We start from the raw sequence: 26,140 nt of genomic DNA, 5'->3' as shown, positions 1-26,140 counted from the left end.
ATGCTACCCCAATTTCTTCAAAGTATTTAAATTGAATGTCGTGGACGTTAAATTTTATCAGATTTAAAATAGGAATTTACCAACAACAAAAAAAAAAACGAATCTAATCCATCCTCAAACTCCATATATAAGATCAAATTTTCATTTGACTTGGGTTGTTCTTTATCATTTGGTTGATTTACACAAAAAAAAAAAATTTAAAGAAAATCGTTTAGAATTTGTTCCTCTTTTAAAAAGTCGTTCAAATATATTTATTGAGAAATTATCCTTCTGCAAAATGTTAGGTTCGAATCTAATGTTTACTCTTATATAAATGGAGTTGAGATTCAAATTTTATGAGTTTTAGGTATTAGTAAACTAATCTTTATACATATTTAACTAATTTTTCACCACACATATTGAACTTAAACTAAAAGCTATTCAATTAGACTTAATTGGTTACATATATTTATCGATCTTACAAATAAAATATTAATAATAGTCTAATACCAAAAGAGTCTTAAAGTTCCTCCACATGTTATCTTGATAAAGCATATGCTAAACGTGAGTACCCAAAACTATTAAAGTAGACAGCACAAAAGGTGCATAATTGAGAAAACGAAGTTGGTTTCAAGTAAAATTGGTTGTTGAAGTCTTCAAAGGACAACAAAGAGCATGTGGAAATCAATTAATCCACTACTCTTTTTTTCCTTTCGAAGTCATGAACTTAAAATCGTACTTAAGTTGTACTTACTCTCTCGTACGTAGGAGCGAGCTCTCATTCTTTTTGTTTTTTTTAATAACTCGAATTTACTATTTTTGAATTGAAACTTTAAAGTGAATGATACTTACCATATGAACAACTCTCTTTCTTCATCTTCTTGTTTATAATTAATTAAGAAGCGTGTAATAGAAAAAATAATCTGCTAAAACCTTTAAAGTCAATTAACAACATAATATAAGCAAACCTTCTTACCATATGTCTAGGTTCACCAACCTCTCTCAATTTTAGATATATATTTAATGATATACTTTAATTTCCTTATTGACATTTATATAATTTTAAAATAATATATTAAATAAATTCAATGTAATTTCAAAATTCAGTCAAACTAATTCTCATAAAATATGACAATTAATATGATTCAAAATATACGGCATGTGCTTTAGCTAGCTGCACTTGACTCTATTTTTTTTAAATATTGTGGTTTGTTTTCATCACAAAGCCACCATAATTGACCAAAAACATGTTAAATTAGAAAATAAAAGTCAAATTTGACTCAAGACCGTCTAAAATTGAGCAATTTTGTTAATTTCTAGTCTAGAATATTATGCCATCACTAGGAAGAAAAAAAACCCTTTTTCTTATTTTTAATAGAGTTTAAATTTGAGTATCTTTTTTAAACTATAAGAATTTGAAATCGTAAAATAATAGGCCTAACAAAAAAATACTACATGGATTTACTTAACAAATACGAAAAGCTTTGCTAACCACGAGAATATGTGTAAATAAAACGATAACAAACGAAAGTTATTTCAAATACTATAAGTTGTGATCTTATAATTGAGTCGATTGATAATTAGAATCTCCATTTTCTTAATCATTCATGCCATTGTTATTTTCTTCTCGATAATATTTTCACATGAGTGAACACCCAATAATTCTACTAAATGAGCAAAAAAAAAATTGACAAGACATGAAAAAATAGATATGATCATAGAAACAATTTTTCCTGTATTATTCGATTGCAAACTTATATAATACATATTATATATATAATACTCAAAAATGGAAAAAAAAAAACAGAAATAGAAGAAAAACAGAGAGAAAACAGAACAAGATTATTCTGAATCATACAATTAATTACTATATGATTAAGAGAATAATCAGATCTTTAATCTTGATTAATCTTGATTCTTCTTCTGTTTTGGCACAGGAACCAAAGCTAATGAAGATGAAGAAATAGCTTTGAGATTCTTCTTGTTGTTGTTAATGACAATTTTGCCCTGTGAATCCTCAATTAAAGATTCATCATTATTTCTAATCTTGATTAAGAGATTTTGCTTTGATATGTTTTCTCCACCGACTGTTTTTTGAATTGGGAAGAAAAAATCTGTTGGAAAAAATTTGTATTGAAGACCAGCCATCAAAGTGCTAATTAAAAATTTGTTTGTGTTTTTTTGTTGTTGTGTTAAAAATTATGATGTGTATTTCACTTATTTATAGAAAAAAATTAGACACCCTCAAAGGGTATTGAAAAGTCATTGCTTTTGAGTTGGATTCTTCTTATTTATTTATTTAGTTAAAAATGCTTTTTTTATTCCTAGAATATTCCAAGCAAAGGAACTAACTTTACACACTATTCTCTGCCTACTTTACTTGTGGAATTATACTGAATTGTTATAGTTGTTGTTGGTATAACTATTTGATATTTGAATTTTACAAATTAGATCTAATTTGTAAAAATTTTGTCGGTTGTCTTTTTTTATTTTGATAGTTGTTCAGTAAATAACTATTTTTAATTTTTAATTTTGTAAATTATGTACCTTTTAGGCCACGGTTTAAAATTATTTTTGAGTAAATTGAAAATTATATGAGAAAATATTGGATCGAAGTTTAGAACTTGTAGACACACCAACCTAATATTTTGTCTGTTTTAACAGCTATATTTACTCATCTTCAAAAATAGAGACAAAATCTAAATGATGATTTATTAAAAAGATATTTGAATAAATCAACCAAAGAATTTCTTTTTTACGACTTAAATATATAATATCTGATTAAAAATGAAGGAATCGATCCGTCCTAGCACCTTGGTAGGTTGTGCTATTGATGTACCTACTTGTTAGAAAGAAGAAAAATTCAAACTTGCTTTTGTTGAAATAAAATAAAATACTCCACTAGTCCAATTCACGAGTTTAATTGACTTTATTAGTGACACCATGCGCAAACAATACATGTCCAAGTAAGCAACTACTAACTCTCTTTTAAATATTAACAATAATCTTTTTAATAAATTAAATATATTCAAAATATAGAGGTCATCTATTATTAAATTTTTTATTTATTAGTGTGCAAATTCTTTAAAATATAGACAATACTTTCTAGTTGTTATGAAATATAATACTCTCTCCATTTCATTTTAGTTGTCATGTTGCATTTTTTAAAAGTTAATTTGACTAATTTTTAACTTTAAATAAATTACAGTTATTTGATATTTTAAACTAAAAATTTATATATTCAAAAACTATACGAAAAATACTATAAATTGTAATTTTTTGTATATTAATATGGTAAAAAATACATTGTAAAATGTTAGTCAAAGTTATTATGGCCTAACTCTGAAAAAACAAAATTGTGACAACTGAAAGGAAACAAATGGAGTATTATATTCTAGGGTTGGTAACCCACAAAGATGAGCCTAAAATGATAGTGACTTGCAATTTCATAATAGCCTTTGACAAGGAAAAAACGGCTTTTTTTTTCTTTCACAAAAAATTAAATAAGATTAATTTAAATAATTATTCATTTATTATTTTATGTTAATTTTAAATTATTGTAGTAGTAGTATCTATGCCGACCACTTTGATATATCACCTGAACAATGATCTTCCACGTTCGTATTTAATGTCACCATCTAAATAAATAATAATATCTTGCTATCGTAATTAAAAATATTAATTAGACAAACGATGCTATTATAGAGAATTATTGAGAATGAATTTCATTAGGCAGTTAGGCATGTGGTTAGTGGGATTATTAAAATCATATTCTATTTTTGATTCTTTGAGAGATACTTTAAACGACCTTTGGTTTATTATAAGAGTTAATATATAAATATTATAGATTCGTATTTGGACCAAAATAAAGATTCTCTTTCCACTAAACAATATTGTTCTTTTGCTGGCCAAGTAAATTTTGATAATTGTCTACGTCAAAAATAGAATAGAATTTAAAAAAAAAGGATAAACGGTATTTTCCCCCCTAAAAAAATCAAATCATGTTCATCAATTATATGTATTTAGTCCGCTTTATAAAACTATAATAATAATATATTCAGTGTAGTCTCATAAGGAGAGTGGTACAATATGTAGACTTGCCTTCTAATAGACCCTCGATTCGAGTAAAACATTTCAAAGCAAGTCTGGAAAAAAAAATACAGTAGTGAAGGTCATGTTAACGAGAAAAGAAAAATAACAATATAAACAAAATAATAATAATATTGATGTGGAGAAGAAGGAGCAAGTAAGGTGTTCCGAACGACTATCTGCTAAACTTCCACAGAAAAGCGACACAACACTCAATTACTACCTGCTAAACTTCTACCTAATTCTTGATTTGTATAACTTTTTATCTAGAGTCATATCATTTGTAAACTAAAGATGTATCATATCCTGCCGTCTAATCACTTTTTCCTAATATATTTTTGGTCTATCTCTACCTCTCCTTAGATCCATCATAGCCGATCTTTCACACCTACTTATCGAAATACATGTACATCTCCTCTTCACAGCACAAACCATCTTAGTTAACCATAATTATACAAGTAAAGTTTTTAGTCTTATTCTAATAGCTCGTTAAACAGTAATTACATCTAAATAATTAAAAGAAGAACAACAATTTTGAAAGGGCAGCAATTCAATGTATGTGGTCAATTAACTATAGCTGATTAATTTACTCCATTATTTCATTTGCATTATTGCATGCTTTTATTAGAAGAGATAAGTGGAATAAAATATGTACTAGTAACGTGAAAAGTTGGCCACAATATGAAAGTTCCAACCACTTATCACCACAAAATAGTCAATGAAAACACACATACATAGGCCTAAATCATTATCAACCATATATTCGACTTGTATCATTGTATGGAATAATTCATGTGGAAATTGTTGATCCATACATTATATGACACCTTTTTATGCTAAGACTATTTGATTTGCTATTTTGTATTCACATTGAAGCTCGATTAATTCGTGCCACATGACCTCATTTGGAGGGAAGCGTTCCCTACCAAGGATTTTTCCATAACTAAGACTCGAACACGAGACCTTTGATTAAGGAGCAACATCATCCATTGCACCACAGCCCTTTGATGATTTTATCATTCATTTCATGTAATAATTCAAATATACATGATCAGTATAAAATATCTCTTTACACATTTAGATAACTCCTATATATAATATTGGAAAATTCTCTTTAAAATGTGAAATTTATAATCTTAAATCCACCTATTATTATACATCAATTCTACACAAGCATTTGCCCAAAATAAATCATTTGCATTTACTTGAGAGTTGAGCAACAATGAAATTGCATTGGATAGAGTAGAAAGGGCTGAAGATAGACAAAAAGTGGTGGTTTAATTAGACAGCCCATCAGGTGTTTATTGAACTTGGAAAGCACCGGCCCGTTTTCCTTCCACTACACAGAGCGGAGACTATTCGTTGCTCTGTGAAACCAGCCTCACGCAGTCCGCCCCACTCTAAAGGCAAAGCAACCTATACTTTCGTATAGACCACTTGGCCCAACTCCATGCTTGGATAGGGCAAGCCAGAGATTAGCCTGCCAAGCCCAGCCTTCAAGATCAGTCTAACATTCCACCACATTGTTGCCCCAACTTAGGTTACAAGCCCACGTTACAAGGCTCGGCGATGTTGAGTCTTGTCATCTAAAATATAAACCCAAATAAGTCATTGTTCAAAAACGATGTGGGAGAAAATGACACAATGTGTACCTAACTTTACCTTTATTTTATGGTGTATAATAAAACTTTAAAAATTGAAAGTCAAGTCTAGATCTATGACATTATTTCATTAGACGTTTATAGATTTTATACAGAAAGTGCTATAAGAAAGTGCAAAACTATTCTATTTCTCGATTTCATCACTTGACTGCTTTCTTTAATGGAGGACTTCCCTTCTTACGATAGTAACGTTAGAAAGAGTGTTAGTTTTTCGACAGACCCAAATCTTCATGTAGCTAAAGAGATTGATTATAGAGCAAAAGAGCCTTGAATCAATTTGAATTGACCAAAATTATAGAACAAAAGAGATCACAAAAGGTGCTATATGTAAATTTATTACAAATTTCAAGCATTTAATCATAGTCAATGAACACATATTTTCACCTTGTTAAAGTAAGTTCACATGATTTGATATAAATATTTTCAACATAGGCAGATCCAAGATTTGAATCTTATAATTTCGAGATTCTAGCCCTTCTATGTTATTGAATTCCAAATTAATAACTCATACATATTAAATGAATCATATTTCGGGAAAAAAAAATGGTGGTTTAATTAAGTAGCCCATCAGGTTTTTGTTGAACTCAGAGAGCACTAGCCCGTTATCCTTCCACTGCACAGAGCGGAGACTATTCGTTGCTCTGTGAAACCAGCCTCACGCAGTCCGCCCCACTCTAAAGGCCAAGCAGCCTATACTTTCGTATAGACCACTTAACCCAACTCTGTGCTTGGATAGGGCAGGCCAGAACATTAGCCCTTCGAAGTCCAGCCATCAAGAACAACCCAACATTCCACCACATTGTTGCCCCCACTCAGGTCACAAGCCCACGTTACAAGGCTCGGCAATTGTATCTGTCTTGTTTCTCATTTATGAAGTCACAAAAGCCTCTATTCATAAACGATGTGGGAGAAAGATACCTATATTTTACTTAGATTTTCATACAGTTTTTCTACCTGTGGAGAAAATATAGAATCAAGTCAATCTATGATATGTCGTCAGGGATGTGGCTCTTTCCGAATCTTGCCTAAACACGAGATGCTTAGTGTACCAGGGTCAAGGCCTACGATTTTCGGAACCTTAATATAATAACTGTCATATATGAGTACTCAACAAAATTGAACTTTGTTGTAACAATCCAAAATATAGTTAGTATGATCATTCTACATTTAGCTTGTTCTATTTGATGATGAATTAATAAGCTGAATATAAACAGGTAGGAAATGTACATCAGATAACATTTTCATTGATCATCATATACTCATGAGCCAAAGTTTCTTTCATTCATAAATCCAAAAACAAAAATCATATGGTTGTTTTATTATTTATGTGCTGAAGCAATGATCAAGCTTCCGAAATTACTTTTTATTTACCTGTCCAATAGTCGATCTTTTGATCACGTATCATGATAGAAAAACAGTCCTTTCATCCTCAGTTAACCTCTAATGATAGGTGCAAACTCTTGTCCGCGTCCTTGCTGTGGAGTAAAAGTATCAAACGAGTGCATAAGCTCGTTTCGATCCCTCAAAAGTTACCCCTCCAAGCTCTTATTCAAGGAACAGAATGAAAAGGGAAAGCAAAACAGATCCTCTATTTTAGTTCATTCTAAGGTTTTTTTTTTTTGAGTTAACTACCTTTAGCTATTTCTAGGAAGTGTAGGTAGTTAATTTGCTTACCTTCATAATTCGCGTAAAAAGGTTCTCAAGGAATTTTCTTGACTAAGTTTAGTCCACTCCAATTGAATTCATACTTCTGGGAGTGGAACAACTGATTCGAAAGCTTCCACAAGCATCGCCACTCTTGTTTTTCGTGCTGGAGTTAGCTTACTGACCATGTTCTGCACTGCATTATCGAGCATCCATTGTTCAGCTTTGTTCTTCTCATTTGTCATTTGGTTCCTCAAATCCACTTTTTCTTGTTCTTGATCAGGTGTAGGGGGCAAAAGTTGAGGGGGTTGTGGATTGACTTTTCGAGCTCTTGCCAATACCTTTATTGATCTCTTAAGGAGGATCATTTTCTTCAGCTTGCTCCAGTTCTTAGACTTTGGTGGCTCAAATTTACTCTCGGTGATAGTATTATTACCAGCAAGTTCCTTTGTTTCTAATTGACCGTCACCATGTTTCAAGCTTTCGTAGAGTGACTTTGTACTATTTTGCTCTCCGCCATCTGTATGATCAGTTTTTGGTGGCTGTTCATCTTGAACAATGTTACTAGTGACACTCTGTGTATTGGATGAATCATCTTGAGTCGGTGTTGTTAGGATCTGACTAACTGCTTCTCTTATGAGATTGACAGCATCATTTCTGCTGAAACTTCTCCCATTGTGGCCTATGTCATCCTTTTCTTCAGAGAAATCGTGAAGAGAGTTGTCCGAATTCATTTCAGCTAGTGTTTTGTTGTTGTTTACCTCATTGAGTTGTTCATTCCCTATTTTTGATACAACATCTGAAAGAATGTGCTGTGATATCAAATGCCACATGCTGATGTGCTTCTGTTTGTTCACTGTGGCCTCACATTCAGAGAGATTCATATTATTTTCATGTGGTTTATCACCATCGTTGCCTAAGTTTGAGATAGTAGAAGATGTTCCTCTTAGAGAATCATCATTTGAATCACCAAACTCCTCTATTGCAGCCGATCCCTTGTCACTCGAAGTGCTTGCTACTTCATCCAGCTTCTTGCAGAGGACAATGGCCTTTTGAGTATCATCATTTCTTAACATCGGCCAGTCATCTTCTGCATTTATGTGTGCACGAACATTATCTGCATTGGAGACTAATGCATTTCCCTTGCCTGCAGTCTGCAAATTGTCTTCATTTCTAGTTTTCAATTTAGGAAATGTAACCTGGATATTACTGCCTTGGGGAGGAACCACATTTTCGAAAGCTGTTACAAGTAATCCTACTTTTCTTTTCTGAGTCGGAGCAAGCTGACTTATCGCCTTTTGTAGAGCATAGTCAAGCATCCATTCTTCTGCACTTTTCCTCTCATCCTCTATCTGATGTTTCAGATTAACCTTTTCTGCCTCAGGATCAGGCTCCAGCTGCAGATACCGCGGCTTCCTTGGGTTGAATTTTCTCAACTTCTCCAATTCTTTGACGAATCGTTGGAGAATAATCCATTTTTTAAGATTGCTCCAGTGTGTTGGTGCTTTCTTCTCAGCTTTGTTCGTGACTCGTTCTTCATTTTCCTGTTTCTCAGGGCTTCCAGTGTTATCTCTGGTAACATTTCCCTCATCTGACTCAAATGCCTTATCACATTGTTCTCTCTTTGTGTCTGACTCATTGGAGTTTTCTTCGGTACACACTGTTGTATAGTGAGTACCTATATCAATAATTCACAGAAAATTTAATATATACGGAGAGGATAGTAAACAATCACATGTAGAACAGTAGAAGTATTTGTGTCTTACCTTCACTTGTTGCTGATTGATTATCTGATGACTGGTCTTGAACTTCTGGAAGAAGAATTCTCTCGATTGCTTCTCGTACTAGCTTGACTGCTAAAAGCTTACGCGCTTCAGTCTCTTGGTTATTTGCATCCTGATTTGCAGTCATTGACTCTCTTTCGGAACAACTCAAAAATGAATCAGAACTTTCTGCTGCACAAGACTTGTTGCCACTATCCTTGTGATTATCTTCTTCAGCTCCACGGGTAACTTTGCTGTCCAATTCTGTAGATTCATCCGAAATCATATGTCTATGAATCAGGCTCCACATGCTCCTATGCTTCTCTTTCGAAAACTGGACTACGTGCAACTTCTTGGACGAGGCGTTGGGATCAACATCTTCAGTTGGATTAGCTTTGTCATCTGTCTCTTGCAAATTGTCTACGAGTTTCATTGTATCTTTGCTAGCTGAAGCAGAAGAAAACTCAGTGCTACATTTTGCTTCAACGAGATCATATGTCAACGATGGTTCATTCTTAGACAATTCTCTTATGATATCTTCATCCTCCTCACCTGTGGTGACAACATTGTCAACCGGCTTTATCAGAACCGTATGACAGAAATCAGCTTCTCTGTCCTCTATATTGCAAAAAACTGATGTTGTTACACTCTGATAATTTGATTCTACATCAGAACTAATCAGTGTATCCTGCTCTTGTGTGGAATATTTCCTCATTATATCGATCGTCTCTTGATAACTTCTCTCTGGAAATGAAGTTTCACCAAACACAATCTCAATAAGATCAGCATACTGATCAATAGGCTCATTTACTCCGAAAACTCCAACATCTTGTATAAGGTTGCTATCCTCAATAGAAAAGTGATCTGCATTAGTGGACTCACTTTCTAGTCTAATGCTTTTCTGTGGTTTCAACAGTCTTCTCCTTCTATATACGCGTTTTATTGGGGGAGACGGATCATTAGAGCGTTTATTGAGTGAACAATGATGGTATGAACAAACTTTCACTTTTGAAACTCTGTCTGATTCATTTAGTCCAGGATGAAGTTCCACTTGTTGAGGGAACTTTGAATCCTTGAGAGTGGATGAACAAGTTGACTTAGAACTACTAGATAAAGTACTCGACGATTTCCTACTAGATGGACTATGAGGACTTGCCTGAATATGACTTTGTTTCCCTTCAGAACAACTTGTTACCTTCATACAATGAGTGTACAATTCGGATACTTCAAGTGAAGATGGATGTTGAGGGGTTGTTGCATAATCAGAGGGAGATAATTGCTTGATTCTTGATTTTGATCTTCTCCAAGATGACTTTGTGTTGCCAAAATTTGTTATCATTTTGCAAAAAATGAAAAAAAATGATCTTTTTTTCCTTCTTTGATAAGAAAGAAAGTGCACAAAATTCTATCTTTATTAGTCTATTTTTGGTTTCTTAAAATCTTCTTGGTGATGGCTTTTGAAATTGGACTTGTTGGTTTCTCTTGTTTTGGGATTTTTTGTTGATTGAGCAATGAAAAAGGCAAGGAAAGAACCTAAGTTTGTTTGGTTTCTTAATGGTGTCTTGTCCCTTCAAGATGTCAAGTTTTGAGATAGTACTTTTTTTGTTAAAGCATCCGGTACGCGAAATTCACTGGCCTAACAAATCCGAATTTGTGTTAGGTGGGTCCATTAAGGGGACAAAATGGCTCGCTTCCAACTTCTAGCAGGTCCTTTATTCTCATAACTCAAACTCGAGACTCTGGTGTACATCTCTTGGTGGTCAAGGTAGTGTTCATTCAATGCTATTTGTCTATTCAAGATTTGACTTTTTTTTTAAAAATAAATGAAATAAGGTTTCTTTATTTTATTTTATTTTAAGTGTCTTTTTTACTAGTTAATTGTTTTCTGGAAGGTAGTTGAAATGTTTTTTCTGCTGTGTTGGAGTTGAGATTTTTTTCATTTAATATTACATGAATGGTAGTGATTATATTCCCTAATTTATATTATTATTATAAGGTAGTTGACTAGTTGTCAAGAAATTAAAGTTAGGTTATCTTGTTAGTGTGTTTATTTTAAGTTTATGGCTGACAAAAATGACAATAGATTGCAAATATAGATATTGGTTCAAAGTGATTGGTCCTTTATTTCTTTATTCACATAAACAAATTTAGTCGTTACTAATAAGATCTGCGTACACTCCTTCACCTCTAAATTCTATTTATAAAATTACATTGGACATGTTATTGCAAACACTTCAAATCTTAACAATCAAGCATGAACTTTTATTTCTCAACAAAATGATACTTTCTTTTCCGTTAAATTTTATTAGATTGATTTGTCAATTCTTACTAGTGACCGGGGAGGCGGGGGGAGATCAAACTCAAAATATAAAAAAATGAAAACTCGAATTAACTAAGAAATTCAACATATAGTATATAAGTTTAAGTAATACACACCATTTAAAAATTATCCAATCAAATCATTCTAAAAATGTATCTATAGATAAACCTTATTAAAACAAAATTTTGAAATTAACAAACTTGAAAATTCAAATAAAGATGATCTAACAGTTCAAAAGATTCAAATTATCATAAATAGTTGAAGGGTATTTTGGGAATTCTAGTTGGAAGATCACTAAAGTCGGCACCGACGTAAAATAGAGTATTGGTTTTTTTTTTTCTATTAGAAAATAACTTTAATTTATTCAAGAAAATTGGGATATATAAAAAAGTCCTTATTTAGAGTAAAGTAAATAAATACACAATTTGGAGGGAGGGGTAATATAACGGTGTCTAAAATTAGAGTTCGTTAAAAAGAGTTAGTTGCTTGTTAAGGTGTGCTAGTGCATCGCTATATGATTAACCTCTCGATAGATATGTTTAATCTAAGTGATGCAGAGTTGGGTCAACTCATCAATAACTTGCTATTAAAAATCACATTTTTCTATTTATCTAAAATTTATAATTCTATTTTCAAACTTATAAATTTTAAATTTTAACAAAGAAAGATATTATTTAGCTTTTGATTAATTGTGATTTGTGGGTTATGCGCCTATATTGGTGAATGCTTTGGGCCTAATCTCTCCAACTTAATGTTTAATTAGAATTGATTGTGTCTATGATTCCTATATATATTGGGCTAAAAGATGGGGTCATTCATAAAAGGGAAAATTATGTGATCTAAATTCTAATTGATTAAAAGTTCCTTGATTATCCTTTTTAGCAATATTTTTAATTTATTATCTAACATAACATTAGTTTACAAAACATAGCAATCCCTTAATTTTAGATTTTAATTTGATAAACCTAATCCCTTCCATTCTTCCCAATTCTCTCCATCTATCTTTTAATTGGGGTCAGCGGTTACAAGGTGGGAAATCAAATTTTCACCAACAAAATGCAATTTCAAAAAATCAACCGACTGAGCAATTAAGATTTTCACTTTCTGTCTCTCTTCTTCTTTCTCGTTAGTGTCATTGACTTCAGCTTCTTCTTCTTTGGTGGTGGTGGAATAGTTGTATATATGTTGGGGTGTATCACACATATATTATTGTACAATACATATACATTGACTTATACACACGATGTGTTCTGTGTATGTATCTTTTGTATAAGTCATTTTATAATATCACGCGTATCATTATACATATAGTGGAATACATATGACACACAAGTGATATAATACTGTGTATTTTTTGCGTAAGATACATTCCTATATATGTTTGTGAGTATGCCTTGCATGTCAATGTATGTCAAACGTATTTCAAATATGTAAACTGTCAGTGAATATACGTACGTATATATGTATCACAACTACATATGTATGCATATGACAAGAAGGATATTTGAAAACTATTACTATTAGTTGTTGAAAACTAAATAGTTTTGCTAAAATCTATTTGTTAGGAGCTTCATAAAAACTAAACATTTTCAAGTAGACAAGAATATTAATTATAGTACTATGAACACATTACACACGCAACAAATAAGATCATAAAAAAGTTGTAACACTAATTCTAAATTGATTTACTTGAAAGGTATTCCAAATGTCATTTTCTCAATATGTACACACAACAAAATAAATATTTGAGTATTATTACTCATTAATTACTTGTGTTTTACAATTTACAAAGAGCTTAAAATAGTAAAGAAAAGGAATACACGATTAGTCTTAATCTTAAGTGTCACTTTCCTCTTAATCAAAATGATCCAAACTTTTAAATATTTTTTTAATGCACGTGTCTTATATCATACTTCATCATCTCAAATTATCATCGTGTTTCTGTTTTACTCTCTAAAAAAATAATTAAAAGAGTTTGTTTTGACTATTTTATCTTCAATTATGTTGATATAATTTTTCTTAATATAAACAACATGACACAATTATCCATGACCAAGCCAAAATAACTACAATTATTATACTAATTTAATTTTGATTTTTATTAGAAATCAAATCAAATCAAATCGAACCATAAATACATACCTAATTACCATCAACCTAAAAATAATCTCACCACTAAAAAATACGATGCATTATATTAGACGGCTCCTTCTTTAATCATGTATCTCAATTTCGAGTCCTTGACAAAATGCACCACCCTTGAATTTGCCCTACCCTACACAAATTTCGATTAGGCGAATTCTAATCTAAATATCAAACACCAAATGAAAATTGAAAAAAAAAAAAGAACTTCACCAACCTCCAAATTTAACTCATATAATTACTTGCAAGCAACAACCTCATATCTTGAACACAATTTGCCCTTTTCTCCTTTCTCTTACAAAATCAAAACGATTTTCATATTGAGAAAGGAGAAAAGGACAAATTCAAACTTTAAAAAAAATAAATTAAAACGATTTACAGATTTCTGCAGAATAAGAAAATTGTTGAACAATATTTTATTTATATTTATAGAATTGAATTGAATTGGATTTTAGTAATAATAATATTCAATCATGTCTATCCATACTTCCTTAGCTGATACATATCATACGTCAGTTTTTTAACCATATACCCAAATCGTTATCTGATCTAAATTTCTGACTTTTTTTCCTTTTTCGAATCCCTATATGATTCTATTAAATCCAATCTGTGCCAAATTGCAGTGCTATTAAATTTATTATTTTTCACATTTTCTCTGTATTTTTTTAGAAAGAAGCATTAGCCTGTTCTTGAGTTTTTTCCTTTTTCTGTTTTTTTTTTTGAGAAATTTTAGTTTTTTTTGTTGATTCCTAGAACCCCTTTTGATTTTGGTTTGTGGGGTTGCATAAAAATTGAATCTTGATTTCTGGGTGTGGTGGGTTTTGGCTCTTTTGTCAAGTTCTTGTTGGTGTTTGAGCTGAATTGACAAGATTTTGTACAGAGGGAAATGTTGAAACAGGAAAAGATTGGGAATTTATCTCTTTGACTTTCCTAAATTTGAGGTATTTTCTTTGATCTAGTAGTTCTATTCTTGAACTTTAACTTAGATTTGTTAATTTCTGGTTCAATCTGATTCCTTTGAATCTTGTGAATAACCTTTGTTGTGCTAATCTTGTTCAATTGGTATAAGTTTAGAGCCTTTAGATTATTAGGTATTTGTGTATTGGTTGTCTTAACATTTTGCTGAGCAACCTATAGGAACCAGTTCCTTTGTCCATTTGAGATGGATATAAGTAATGAGGCTACTATTGACTTCTTTGCTATTGGACCTTCTACGATATTGGGTCGAACAATTGCCTTTAGAGTCTTGTTTTGCAAGTCGATTACGCAGTTGAGGCATCGTTTGTTTCATTTCTTGGTGTATTACTTGTACAAGTTTAAGAATGGATTTTCGTACTACGTGACACCTTTGATTTCGTGGTTGCACCCTCGAAATCCACAAGGGATATTGGCATTAGTAACGCTTCTCGCCTTCTTGTTGAGGCGGTATACTAATGTAAAAGTTAAGGCTGAGATGGCTTATAGGAGGAAGTTTTGGAGGAATATGATGAGATCTGCCTTGACTTATGAGGAGTGGGCTCATGCTGCTAAGATGTTGGATAAAGAGACACCTAAATTGAATGAGGCAGATCTTTATGATGAAGAATTAGTTCGAAATAAACTTCAAGAGCTTCGACATCGTAGGCAAGAGGGTTCTCTAAGAGATATCATTTTCTGTATGAGAGCTGACCTTGTAAGGAATCTTGGTAATATGTGCAATTCAGAACTTCACAAGGGAAGGCTTCATGTGCCTAAACTTATTAAGGAATATATTGATGAGGTTTCAACTCAGTTGAAAATGGTATGCGACTCTGATTCAGAGGAGCTTCTGTTGGAAGAGAAGCTTGCTTTCATGCATGAAACAAGACATGCCTTTGGTAGGACGGCTTTGCTTTTAAGTGGAGGTGCCTCTCTAGGAGCTTTCCATGTTGGTGTGGTGAAAACGCTTGTAGAACACAAGCTTCTGCCACGGATAATTGCTGGTTCAAGTGTCGGATCGATTATGTGCTCCATAGTTGCGACTCGATCTTGGCCTGAGCTCCAGAGTTTTTTCGAAGACCCCTGGCACTCCTTGCAATTTTTCGATCAGTTGGGTGGAATTTTTACTATTTTCAGGAGGGTCATGACCCAGGGTGCTGTACATGAGATCAGACAGCTGCAGGTGCTTTTACGCAATCTCACGAATAATCTTACTTTCCAAGAAGCCTATGACATGACTGGTAGAGTTCTGGGGATTACCGTTTGCTCCCCCAGGAAACATGAACCTCCTAGATGCTTGAATTACTTGACTTCACCTCATATTGTTATATGGAGTGCTGTGACTGCTTCTTGTGCCTTCCCTGGTCTCTTCGAAGCTCAAGAACTGATGGCAAAGGATAGAAGTGGAGATCTTGTTCCATATCACCCACCATTTCATTTGGGACCTGATGACGCTTCTGATGCATCTTCTCGTCGATGGAGGGATGGTAGCTTGGAGGTAGATTTGCCAATGATGCAGCTAAAGGAGCTCTTCAATGTCAATCACTTCATTGTGAGCCAGGCGAATCCGCATATCGCTCCTTTACTGAGGATCAAGGAGTTTGTAAGAGCTTATGGAGGCAACTTTGCTGCCAAGGTATGTTCTATGGATTTTTATTTTCTTTATTATGGATGGTCTTGGTTTCTTTGCTTTCAGTTGATGTCAATGTTCACTGCTGATGCTTAATCTAACTCTAGTACATGTATTTGTGTATCTTGAGTTAGTTTTCAAGTAACTATTCTGTATCTATAGGTAGATGTGTATACCATAGACTTCAACCATATGGTGATAAGGAGCTATTTGATTCCCTCCTTTAACTTATTCAAGAATCTTCACTTGTTTGAACATTTAAAATAAGCTCTTTAGTTCAACCGAAGTCACTGAAGGGACTGACTTGAAGGAATCATATGCAGAATAATTTTTGTAGTTAACATGCACTGCCAAGTAGCAGTGTGAACATCTCTATGGGATTTTCTCCTTTGTAGAGATAGGGTTCTTGTAAGGCACTGGTGATCAGTTTCTGAGCAACAATCTTTTGTTGGAAAATTAATGAGCAGTTTGCAGCTCAAAGTGATTTTGAAATATATAATCAAAGCAAGATTCACTTGTTGATATTCTTCTGCTATCCTTTAGGTGCTAGAGTAACGGAATGAGTCTGTCAAACCTATAGAATAATCTTGAATATAATATAAATCTAGCCAACCAAATTGCCTTTATTCCATTGGATCAACTGATCACATCTTCACAAGGTATACTCGGTTTTAGTTCTATGGTTTAGACATCCAAATGTGTAGGCTCTATATAGACCTTGTTGGTGGTTGTTAACTCGTAACTAAGAATTGCTACTTCATGGCTCATATCCTTGCATGCTCCTAGCGTTGTTGTTATCTTTTGTTGAGACTGAGATTTAAGCAGAACCATTGTAACATAAAGTATTTGGCCGTGCAGCTTGCCCAGCTTGCTGAAATGGAGGTGAAGCACAGATGCCATCAGGTGTTAGAACTTGGTTTTCCCTTGGGAGGAATAGCAAAACTTTTTGCTCAAGATTGGGAGGGTGACGTAACTGTTGTGATGCCAGCCACTCTAGCTCAGGTATGTCCACTACGAGCAATTTCTCTTTTTGCAAATAAGAAAAAAGTGTTGTTTCGTCAAATCATGTCAAGTTTATACGAAATTGTCTTAATTTTCAAAATAAGTCTACGATAAAGAACTGCAGGTTGGCTTGACAACTGATCTTTTCTCCAATTTTTGTTTATGATACAGTACTCGAAAATCATACAGAACCCTTCTACTCTGGAGCTGCAAAAGGCAGCAAATCAAGGAAGAAGGTGCACTTGGGAAAAACTCTCGGCCATGAAAGCAAACTGTGGAATTGAGCTTGCACTTGATGAGTGTGTTGCTATTCTGAATCACATGCGTAGACTGAAAAGGAGTGCCGAGAGAGCAGCTGCTGCTTCTCACGGCTTGTCAAGCACTGTCAGATTTAATGCTTCCAGAAGAATTCCTTCTTGGAACTGCATTGCACGAGAGAATTCAACAGGCTCCCTTGAAGACTTTCTTGCGGATGTTGCTGCTTCACATCATCAAGGAGGCAGTGGTTCAGGGGCACATGCCACCCGAAATTGGCGAACACATCGTAGCACGCATGATGGCAGTGACAGTGAGCCCGAAAATGTGGACCTTAACTCTTGGACAAGATCTGGTGGTCCTCTGATGAGGACAACATCTGCTGATAAGTTTATCGACTTTGTCCAGAACTTGGAACTTGGTTCACGATTGAACAAAGGATTGACTATTGACCTCAACAATCTCGTTCCTCAGATGGCTGGTAGGGACCTGTTCTCCCCAAGCCCAAGGGTAACAACACCAGATAGAACTTCAGACACCGAATTTGATCAAAGAGATTTCAGTATTAGAGTCCCCGCGAGTAGTTCAAGCATTATGGTAGGTGAAGGTGACCTTCTACAGCCTGAAAGGACTAACAACGGTATTGTCTTCAACGTGGTAAGAAAAGGAGACTTAACCCCATCGAATAAAAGCCTCGATTCAGAAAATAACAGTTCTGTGCAGGACACAGTTGCTGAGTGCATGCAACTTGACAGTCCAGAAAAGGAGATGGATATTAGCTCAGTATCTGAGGATGGTGAGGACTACGTTGAGCAAGAAAGTGGTAAGATAAATGAAGTTGATTCCGTTCACTCTAGTGAAAATCGTTCAACCATTGATGATGGTGAAGATAAACAAGTTATCGACAAGCAAGTTATCGATCATTGAGAAAACGAGGTTCGTTTAGCTTTGATTATTCTTCACAGAACAGGACACTCAAATTCTTTTATATTACTCAATGGATTATATAGTCAGAGCTAACACACTCAGAATTGGTATTTGTAAATAGAAGAGGTACTAATTTTATGTGTAATAATTGTTTAGTGTACTGATCATCACTCTTTTAATTTACTAGTTCATAGTACTTTTAGTTCTCAATGAAAATTTAGAACTTTGATAATTCTATGTTATTTTTGCTTACTTCTCCTCTCTTTCCTTTATATTTTTCGAGTTACTCATAAGAGTATTAGAACGAAAAGATTCATTAGATAATGAACTATTCGTTCTAAGTCAGAACGATTAATCAACAATGTGAATAGTGCTTTTCTTGTGTATTCAATCATGAAACAAAGATTCAATCAAACATTTATATATAGATGTAGGACGATCTGCTTGGGAAGTAAGAAACCCCCTATGACATCATTTTTTCTATAAATAATTCTCGACGCGAAAACACAAAATTTCGATTTGAGTGTTGTGGATTCAACTCATGGAGTTCAGGTATACTATGAAGAATGCATGGATCGATAGGAAATACCATTCTGGCATGAGAAGTGGATATTAACCCATAATCTCTATGTTATGTGTTATATTCATAAATATCAAGGATTAATAATTAATAATTGGTTCAATATGTGTTATTATTGCTTATATACAATAATGTAGAAAATTAAAACAGTTGATTATATTTCTTTGCGATTGTGTTTATTGATGACATCTTGAGGGTACTTGAGTGAGGGCCAACACATATATATGTCACCTCAGATTAATCAAATTATATCATATAAATAAAAATATTGTTATAGTAGAATATAACTACTAATTAACAACGTCTAAATTCCGAATCTGTCTTTATAACTTTTGTTTTGGCAAAACAGTTGCCAGTGTTTCTGCATTTGGAAGAGTTGCATGTGCAAATTGTCTGCCACTGAAGTGTGTTGTCAATGAAGAAATTAATAAGACTATGTTTGACAAGTCTTTTGAGTCCTGGCCAGGAGGTTTTCCAGTTGTCATGTCTTTAAATATGCCTTAAATTCTGATAGTATAAGGTTCCACTTTACTTGTCATAATACTGTATAGCTTGATAGCATATTTAATAGAGTACTTGTTTCATCGTAATTTATGTGACTTGATATAAAATTAAACGAAAAATAGAAGATTTTTAAAATTTATGGTTTAACACGAATCTTAGATATTTGTGTGACTAAAAATCATTTCATTAACAATAAAATAAGATTTTTAAAAGCTTAGTTATTTCTAATTATATAAAAATGACATTTTTTTTTGAATGAATTTATGTAAATTAAGATGAAGGAAATAGAAAGTACTGTTGATTAGTTTTTTAGAGCCAATAGTTCCAGTTTTTTGTTTTTTGTTTTTTGAGATTTTTTTTACATCACACCCGCTTTTACATTTTCTTAACCTGAAATGGTTGGGGAGAGTAAAGATTCTTAACCCGAACATATAGTTCAAAGGATTAAATTAAAGCACGTGGTTATGAACCATTATATCGGGAGTTTGAATTTCACATCGCTTAAAACCGGCCCAAAAAGGAAGTACCTTCCCTCGAGGGGTAGGAAGATCATATTTTCACATACAAATAATCCTAACTTGTGAGAAATGAAGATATTGTTGTTAGCAATATTGTAATTTTGTCGAGAATTTATCGAAACTCAGAAACAATCTCTCTATTTTTCAAGATAGGGATATTGGATACATATGTTATTGTTGTTGTAACATTATTGTAAATCTATCGAAAGCTTCTGTTGGAAACAACTTCTTTACCTCTCAAAATAGCCATTCTTTTTTAGACTTATAAAATTACAATAAATATATTATTACTAATATAATCGGTATTATTACAATTTTAATTTTTGTGGTCCAAAAGCAATTGCATGTTGACTGTTAGGCCATAAAGTCTAATTAAAAGAGGTTTGAATGGGCGGTCAGTATCCTGTTGGGAGCGCCACCCTCGAATGGGCCCTGCAGAGCGCGATTCGGATATAGTCGAAGCTTCAATGTAGGCTCCAAACACCGGGTGGAAAATTAAAAAAAAAAGAATGGGCTGTCAGTTAGTGTTATTAACTGTATTTAGACAAGTGAAGATCAAATGAGACAGATTAATAATCTATAAATATTGCTTTTAACAAAGTCCAATCGATTCATATCGATCAATCAAATTAAAAATCTATCTTGATTTGTCAAAATGAAAAAGTTAATATGAAAATTCATTTTTATTAATATAAAAGAATTGAATTAAAGTGTTTTTATATATGTATATTCTTTTGAGACCAAAGAGGACCTACTCTTTAAGGCTTTAATGGGTGACTTGTCACCATCCAACTCTATACCACAAGTTTATTTCTAGGGTTATGTTATTATCGACCTAAAAAACACGTATATCATATGAATTTATATTATAATTTTATAAAAAAAGAATCAGTTTTTTTTTATTCTAATGTGAAATTCGCGTAAAGGTGTTATAGTGTATCGTTTTCTTCAATAATTGTCAATTGTATGTCGATCGATCTAGATCTTTCTGTACACTTGTAATCAACTCACCGTCCGTTATAAACATCACATACATTTCCTTAGAGATAGGTAGTGTATTCATCGAGGCTATATATTCTACTATCGTACTGAGAGAGAGTCCGACTAGAATGTGACTTTTTGCTAGTAAAATAATATGGTAATCTAACTTGGCGTGCCAATATAAAAGCCAAAAGGTACATAATTTTTAAGCTTTAATTCCAAAATTGCAGAAGCATGCTCCCATAACACCACTCATGACTTATCCTTTTTCTTTAAACGCATTTTAATTAATTTTACGAGATATTTGTCACTTCTCGATCACCAGTAATCGACTTAGTTTTAATAGACAGAGGTTTGAATTACTTTGTCTATCAAAACAATTTGAACTCAAAATCTCGTGATTCTCAACTTACTTCGTTGAAGTTTTTTGGATGAACAACTGAATTAGGCGGCCTAGACGGACATCCTATGCCCCCACCACTTGTCTTTTTCACAAAACTAAAGTTGTCTAAATCTTATGTTGATATTTAAGATCGTAAATTCAAATGAACTTGAGTACGAAAATTATTGTATCTTAGGGTAAGTGTAGCCCCAAGTGGGATAGATTCAACTTTTATATATATATATATATATTAATATAATAAGTAATATACTGAGATTCGATAGACTTGCAATATCAATTCTTACCAACAATTTTGGTGATCATGATCTATATATGCAGCAAATTTATTATACTAACTAATGTGAATCCAAATTCCAACACCAAGTTTTGGTGCAATGAATAAATAGGAAATCATAGTTAGAATATATACATAAGATGATTCTCTTATATAATTAATGTACCTAATTAAAACTAACTAATGTCCAATCATTTACTAAATGATTATCAATCATAAATACCTACCAAATTAATTAAATCGTGTAACCTATATTTGCCATGTTATCGTTAATATCTGCTAACCCATCACATGTTGCAACGCGAATTTACTTAATCTTACTAATGATAAATCAGTTTGATGTATAAAGCATTTTGTAATCACATAAAATTTGAAAAAACATTGTATATATCTAAGGAATGTTATATAAGCAACTTATACCTTGATGTAAACGTAAATGCCCACAACTCGTATATGTAATCTATAAACCATACGAAAACAACTTTATATCACTACTTCAGTTGATTCCCTCTCTGGTTATTCTAATTCACAAAGCATTCCAATCGCGACCACGTAAGGTCCCGAGTAGGACCAAACCACAGGATGTACTATATAGAAAGCTTATCTTGAAGTAAGCATCAAGTGACGATTTCACACTTTCAGGACTTAAATCTTTACTTGCACTTGATATTTATATCAAAATCGATATATAGGTTGATTTGCCTTTCCTTTTACATTATTTTTTCACAAAAAACTTTTATGTTCTTTAATTTTCGTCCAATAATCTTTTTTCTTTTCTCTACATTATTTGAAAGATAAAACATTATATTATAATTTATAATTATGCTAAACACGTAACCTCCATCGACCTCACAAACACATTCTGAAAGAGATAATTTTGACTCTTTGAATGCAGAATACTTCTAGTAGTTAGAGATTAAATTAAAGCCCCACAAATTTAAATAATGAAAGTGACTTTCGTATTGTCCGTTTTGATACAATAAATCTTACGATTTTTTTTGAATTATATTATCATTGAGTTTAATAGTACACGTACCATATTAACTTGATTTTCTATCTATATAATAGTATTTATGTGATTCTATTTTCTAATTAATCTGTTTAAAAAAATAAGATATTTCTATGCTTATGACTATTTAACTTTAAAACTTTTTAATATATCTTTTAATGTAAAGTTTTTGTAATCACATAATGTTATAATACGTATAAAATCATAAGAAATATATTTTGACTTAATATAAGATTCGACAAAAATGAAAATTGAAATTTATAAATCTAGAGTTAAAAAGGTTAATATCACGGTATTTTCTGCCTAAAAAGATTAATGAAGAGTATTTTTAGGTCTTTTTTCGTTGTTTCTATAGTGTAGTTTTTACAAAAATGTACTTCCTCCGTGTCAAACAAATTTATCTTTAATCGGAAATTTTTTAAACATTTTAAATTATCAATTATTGTCACTTATAGTACTTTTTACGTAGTTTACAAATATATAAATTTCATTTCAAAAAAATTGAAGATTCCATGCGTAAATTCTGATTAAATTTGAACTGTTTGACTCGAAAAACGAAAAGTGTCACATAAATTGAAACAAAAAGAGTAATTCAATTAACCCGGTATGACGATATGAGTCTGTAACTCCGCACTTGAATCAAATATCAAATATCAAACAAGTAGATTGAGTTTATAAGTTGTAACTTTGCAGTTGAATACAAATATCGAATATCGAACAAGCACTTGACTCAAATACCGAATAAGTAGATTGAGTCTATAACTCTGCACTTGAATACAAATATTGAATATCAAACAAGTAGGTAGGAGTATATTGCAATCCGATCAGCTCATACTACATTTTTCTTTATTTTGTCCGATATCCGTAAGCCCGATTAAATTCGAATTCGTAAAAAAGAAAAAAATACTATAGTTACGAACAAATATACCAAATATACAGTATATATACTCTTCTCTCTTTCTCTCTTCAAATCAATTTCTCTCACTACGAAGCTTCCTGGAAATTCACCATGGCTTCCTCCCATTTAACCTCCATCTTCTTCCTCTCTCTCCTTACACTCATCTCTTCTTCTTCATTCTCCATTTCACTTTCTCATCCTCCATAACAATGAAGCTCCTCAAAAACTTCCCCAAAAAGCTCTTCAACTACAAAAAAACTCGATCCATTTCCAGATCTCAAACCTCATCCTTCGGATCCTCCTCCGATTCCGATTCTCATCCCCATCCCCATCGCGGGTTTAGTAAACCCACCGGATCATCCACTCCAACCAGCGTCTTACCCAACGAAATCTCCGCTGCGGAAGTAGGTTACGCTGAGCTAATCCATGCGTTTCACATGATGGACACTGACGGTGATGGTAAGATAAGGAAGGAAGAGCTGGAAGCGATTTTAAGCAGAGTCGGAACTGAACCGCCGAGTAAAGAGGAACTCATGTTGTTGCTTGAAGAAGTTGATGTAAACGGAGATGGATGTATTAGTTTACAGGAATTCGGAGCTATTAGCTCTGCGTTTGGACCGCCGGCGTGTGATTCCGAGCTGAGAGATGCTTTTGATTTCTTCGACGCCGATCACGACGGGAAGATCACGGCGGATGAGCTGTTTAGCGTGTTTAGACAGATCGGAGATTCGCGGTGCACGTTAGAGGAGTGCCGGCGTATGATAAGAGGTGTGGATAAAAATGGTGATGGGTTTGTATGCTTTGAGGACTTTTGTGTTATGATGGAACAGCAGCAGAGATGTTGATAAGTAATTGGTGATCGTTTGATTCTCCTTTTTTTTGGATTTCGGTGAAAAGTGTGTTTATTTTAAGGGTGGGGATTTAATTAGGATCTAATCAACGGCTAGGAATGATCTATTTTGGAGGTTGTACCAAAGTTATTATAATCTCGTAAATACATGTGAGAACAAATTCCTCCCTTTTTTACCCCTGAAACCGAAATGGAATTGGCTTATTATACATATCAATTTCAAACATGTGTAATTTTAAGTTTTATGTTCCGTGGAGAATCTATCGAAAATAATTTTATTGTTCAATTGAGAATCTATCGAAAATAGTTTCATTTGTATACAATATCTTTTTTTTTCAAATATCATGTATAGAATTATATTGAATTTGTTATTGTTATTGATATTTGTCTTGTAATTTTATGGAGCTATAAGCATATGGAACAAGGGATCATTAAAACAAATACTATATTTTTCCTATTTTAATTTGCACTTATCACGAAAGGGAGTAAAATTACTTATAGTGAAGGATCTAATATAAGTACTTTATAATTTCAAATTAAATTGCTTTTTTCACCAAATTAGTGAAATTTACTTGAACTTTACTCTATGGATAAGAGAAATACATTGAATAAAATTGAAAGATTCCGTTGAAATTGTTTGTTTGATAATTTTCTAAAAAATTAAATCATAAATTCTTCTCTCCATCGAAAAGATTCCGTTGAAATTGTTTGTTTGATAGTTTTCTAAAAAATTAAATCATAAATTCTTCTCTCCCTCGAAACAATAGTCTGTTATGTTCATACTCGATAAGCCCGTTAGGTTCACATGTCTCCAAGTGATAAATGATGTTAATTTTTCAATAATAGGTAAGTTCAACATGTGCTATATAGTCGAGCATAATATTGTTTCATTCATTTTTTGTTTTATATAATGCCAAAATCATTTGTGGAAATGATTGAACTAAATTATACTAATTGATTGTGTATATAAAGACTAATAATTAGTATTGCATTTTATTCTATATAGCAAGTTAGTTCTCCATTAGCACATATCACATAAATTTACTTATTATTATTACTACCTTATGAGTGAAATTGATAATATTTCTTCATCTTAAACATAGACCTTATTGTAAGAGTGAAAAAAACTCGAAGAATGATAAAACAATTAAGTACATCCACCAAAAGTCTAGTGGAATTTTGGTATAAAGCATTTCTATTGTGTCATTTTCTAAATATTTCTTCATTTCGAGTCGAGGGTTTATGGAATCAGTTTCTCCGTTCCATTAAGATAGGTCTTCTCATATTTGATTCGTAAAATTATACTGATTTTTAAAAAAATTATTCTTAAATTATAATATTATCTCATATTATTATGTTTAAAGCATGATTAATTAAGCACGAGGATCTATTAATTTAATTATGGTTTAGTAATTGGATTCTAACCAAACTCTTAATGCAAACCAATTACTAACTCAAGACTGATGCAATATTCCATTATGACTTCAATAATTCATTTGTTTTCTTAGTTCTAGCAAAACATACTTTTAAGGATCAAATCTATTACATTATCATTGAGTTATAATTAATTAAGATTGTGTCTATGTGTGTATGTCAAAAGCAACATGACTTGAATCCTCAAAGAAAAAAACTCCATTTTCTTGGGCGGAGCTTCTTGGATTACGATATCTTCTCTATGTTTGTATCCTTCATTTGCTAAAAAGTCAGCACGCTTATTCGCTTCTTGCTTTAGTGTTCATAACATCGATCTCAGT

General features: G+C 32.6%; 3 protein-coding genes across 4 annotated transcripts; 2 read left to right on the top strand and 1 right to left on the bottom strand.

The window, feature by feature from the left end:
• Window positions 1–7,002: 7,002 nt before the first annotated feature.
• On the bottom strand, window positions 7,003–10,628 carry LOC102586168 (uncharacterized). Of its 2 annotated transcripts, XR_001473919.1 has the most exons (3): window positions 9,140–10,628; window positions 7,404–9,051; window positions 7,003–7,204 (listed from the first exon to the last, which is right to left on the bottom strand). XR_001473919.1 is itself a non-coding variant. In XM_015310423.1 (2 exons), exons 1-2 carry the CDS (start codon window positions 10,473–10,475, stop codon window positions 7,472–7,474), a joined length of 2,916 nt encoding a protein of 971 aa, XP_015165909.1. In that variant the 5' UTR covers window positions 10,476–10,628; the 3' UTR covers window positions 7,003–7,471. The 2 variants fall into 2 exon arrangements, 1 of the variants encoding a protein (XP_015165909.1); XM_015310423.1 differs by having other exon boundaries at window positions 7,003–9,051.
• Window positions 10,629–14,069: 3,441 nt separating this feature from the next.
• LOC102603740 (triacylglycerol lipase SDP1) lies at window positions 14,070–18,601 on the top strand. Its single transcript, XM_006351222.2, has 3 exons — window positions 14,070–16,191; window positions 17,044–17,187; window positions 17,359–18,601. Exons 1-3 carry the CDS (start codon window positions 14,761–14,763, stop codon window positions 18,367–18,369), a joined length of 2,586 nt encoding a protein of 861 aa, XP_006351284.1. The 5' UTR covers window positions 14,070–14,760; the 3' UTR covers window positions 18,370–18,601.
• A 4,996-nt stretch (window positions 18,602–23,597) lies between these two features.
• LOC102603406 (probable calcium-binding protein CML36) lies at window positions 23,598–24,670 on the top strand. Its single transcript, XM_006351221.2, has one exon. It carries the CDS (start codon window positions 23,746–23,748, stop codon window positions 24,379–24,381), a length of 636 nt encoding a protein of 211 aa, XP_006351283.1. The 5' UTR covers window positions 23,598–23,745; the 3' UTR covers window positions 24,382–24,670.
• Window positions 24,671–26,140: the final 1,470 nt, after the last annotated feature.

This window comes from Solanum tuberosum, unplaced genomic scaffold (genome assembly GCF_000226075.1).
Source record: "Solanum tuberosum cultivar DM 1-3 516 R44 unplaced genomic scaffold, SolTub_3.0 scf00129, whole genome shotgun sequence".
Taxonomy (NCBI): Eukaryota; Viridiplantae; Streptophyta; class Magnoliopsida; order Solanales; family Solanaceae; genus Solanum; species Solanum tuberosum.
This window is presented reverse-complemented; position numbering and strand designations above follow the sequence as displayed.

Excerpts from the sequence above, each read along its gene's own strand:
- LOC102603406 (XM_006351221.2), top strand. The coding sequence starts at position 23,746 with ATGAAGCTCCTCAAAAACTTCCCCAAAAAGCTCTTCAACTACAAAAAA.
- LOC102603740 (XM_006351222.2), top strand. The coding sequence starts at position 14,761 with ATGGATATAAGTAATGAGGCTACTATTGACTTCTTTGCTATTGGACCT. Across the intron at positions 16,192-17,043 it reads GAGGCAACTTTGCTGCCAAG|CTTGCCCAGCTTGCTGAAAT; the intron begins GTATGTTCTATG and ends TTGGCCGTGCAG. Across the intron at positions 17,188-17,358 it reads TGCCAGCCACTCTAGCTCAG|TACTCGAAAATCATACAGAA; the intron begins GTATGTCCACTA and ends TTTATGATACAG.
- LOC102586168 (XM_015310423.1), bottom strand. The coding sequence starts at position 10,475 with ATGATAACAAATTTTGGCAACACAAAGTCATCTTGGAGAAGATCAAAA. Across the intron at positions 9,052-9,139 it reads TCAATCAGCAACAAGTGAAG|GTACTCACTATACAACAGTG; the intron begins GTAAGACACAAA and ends TTATTGATATAG.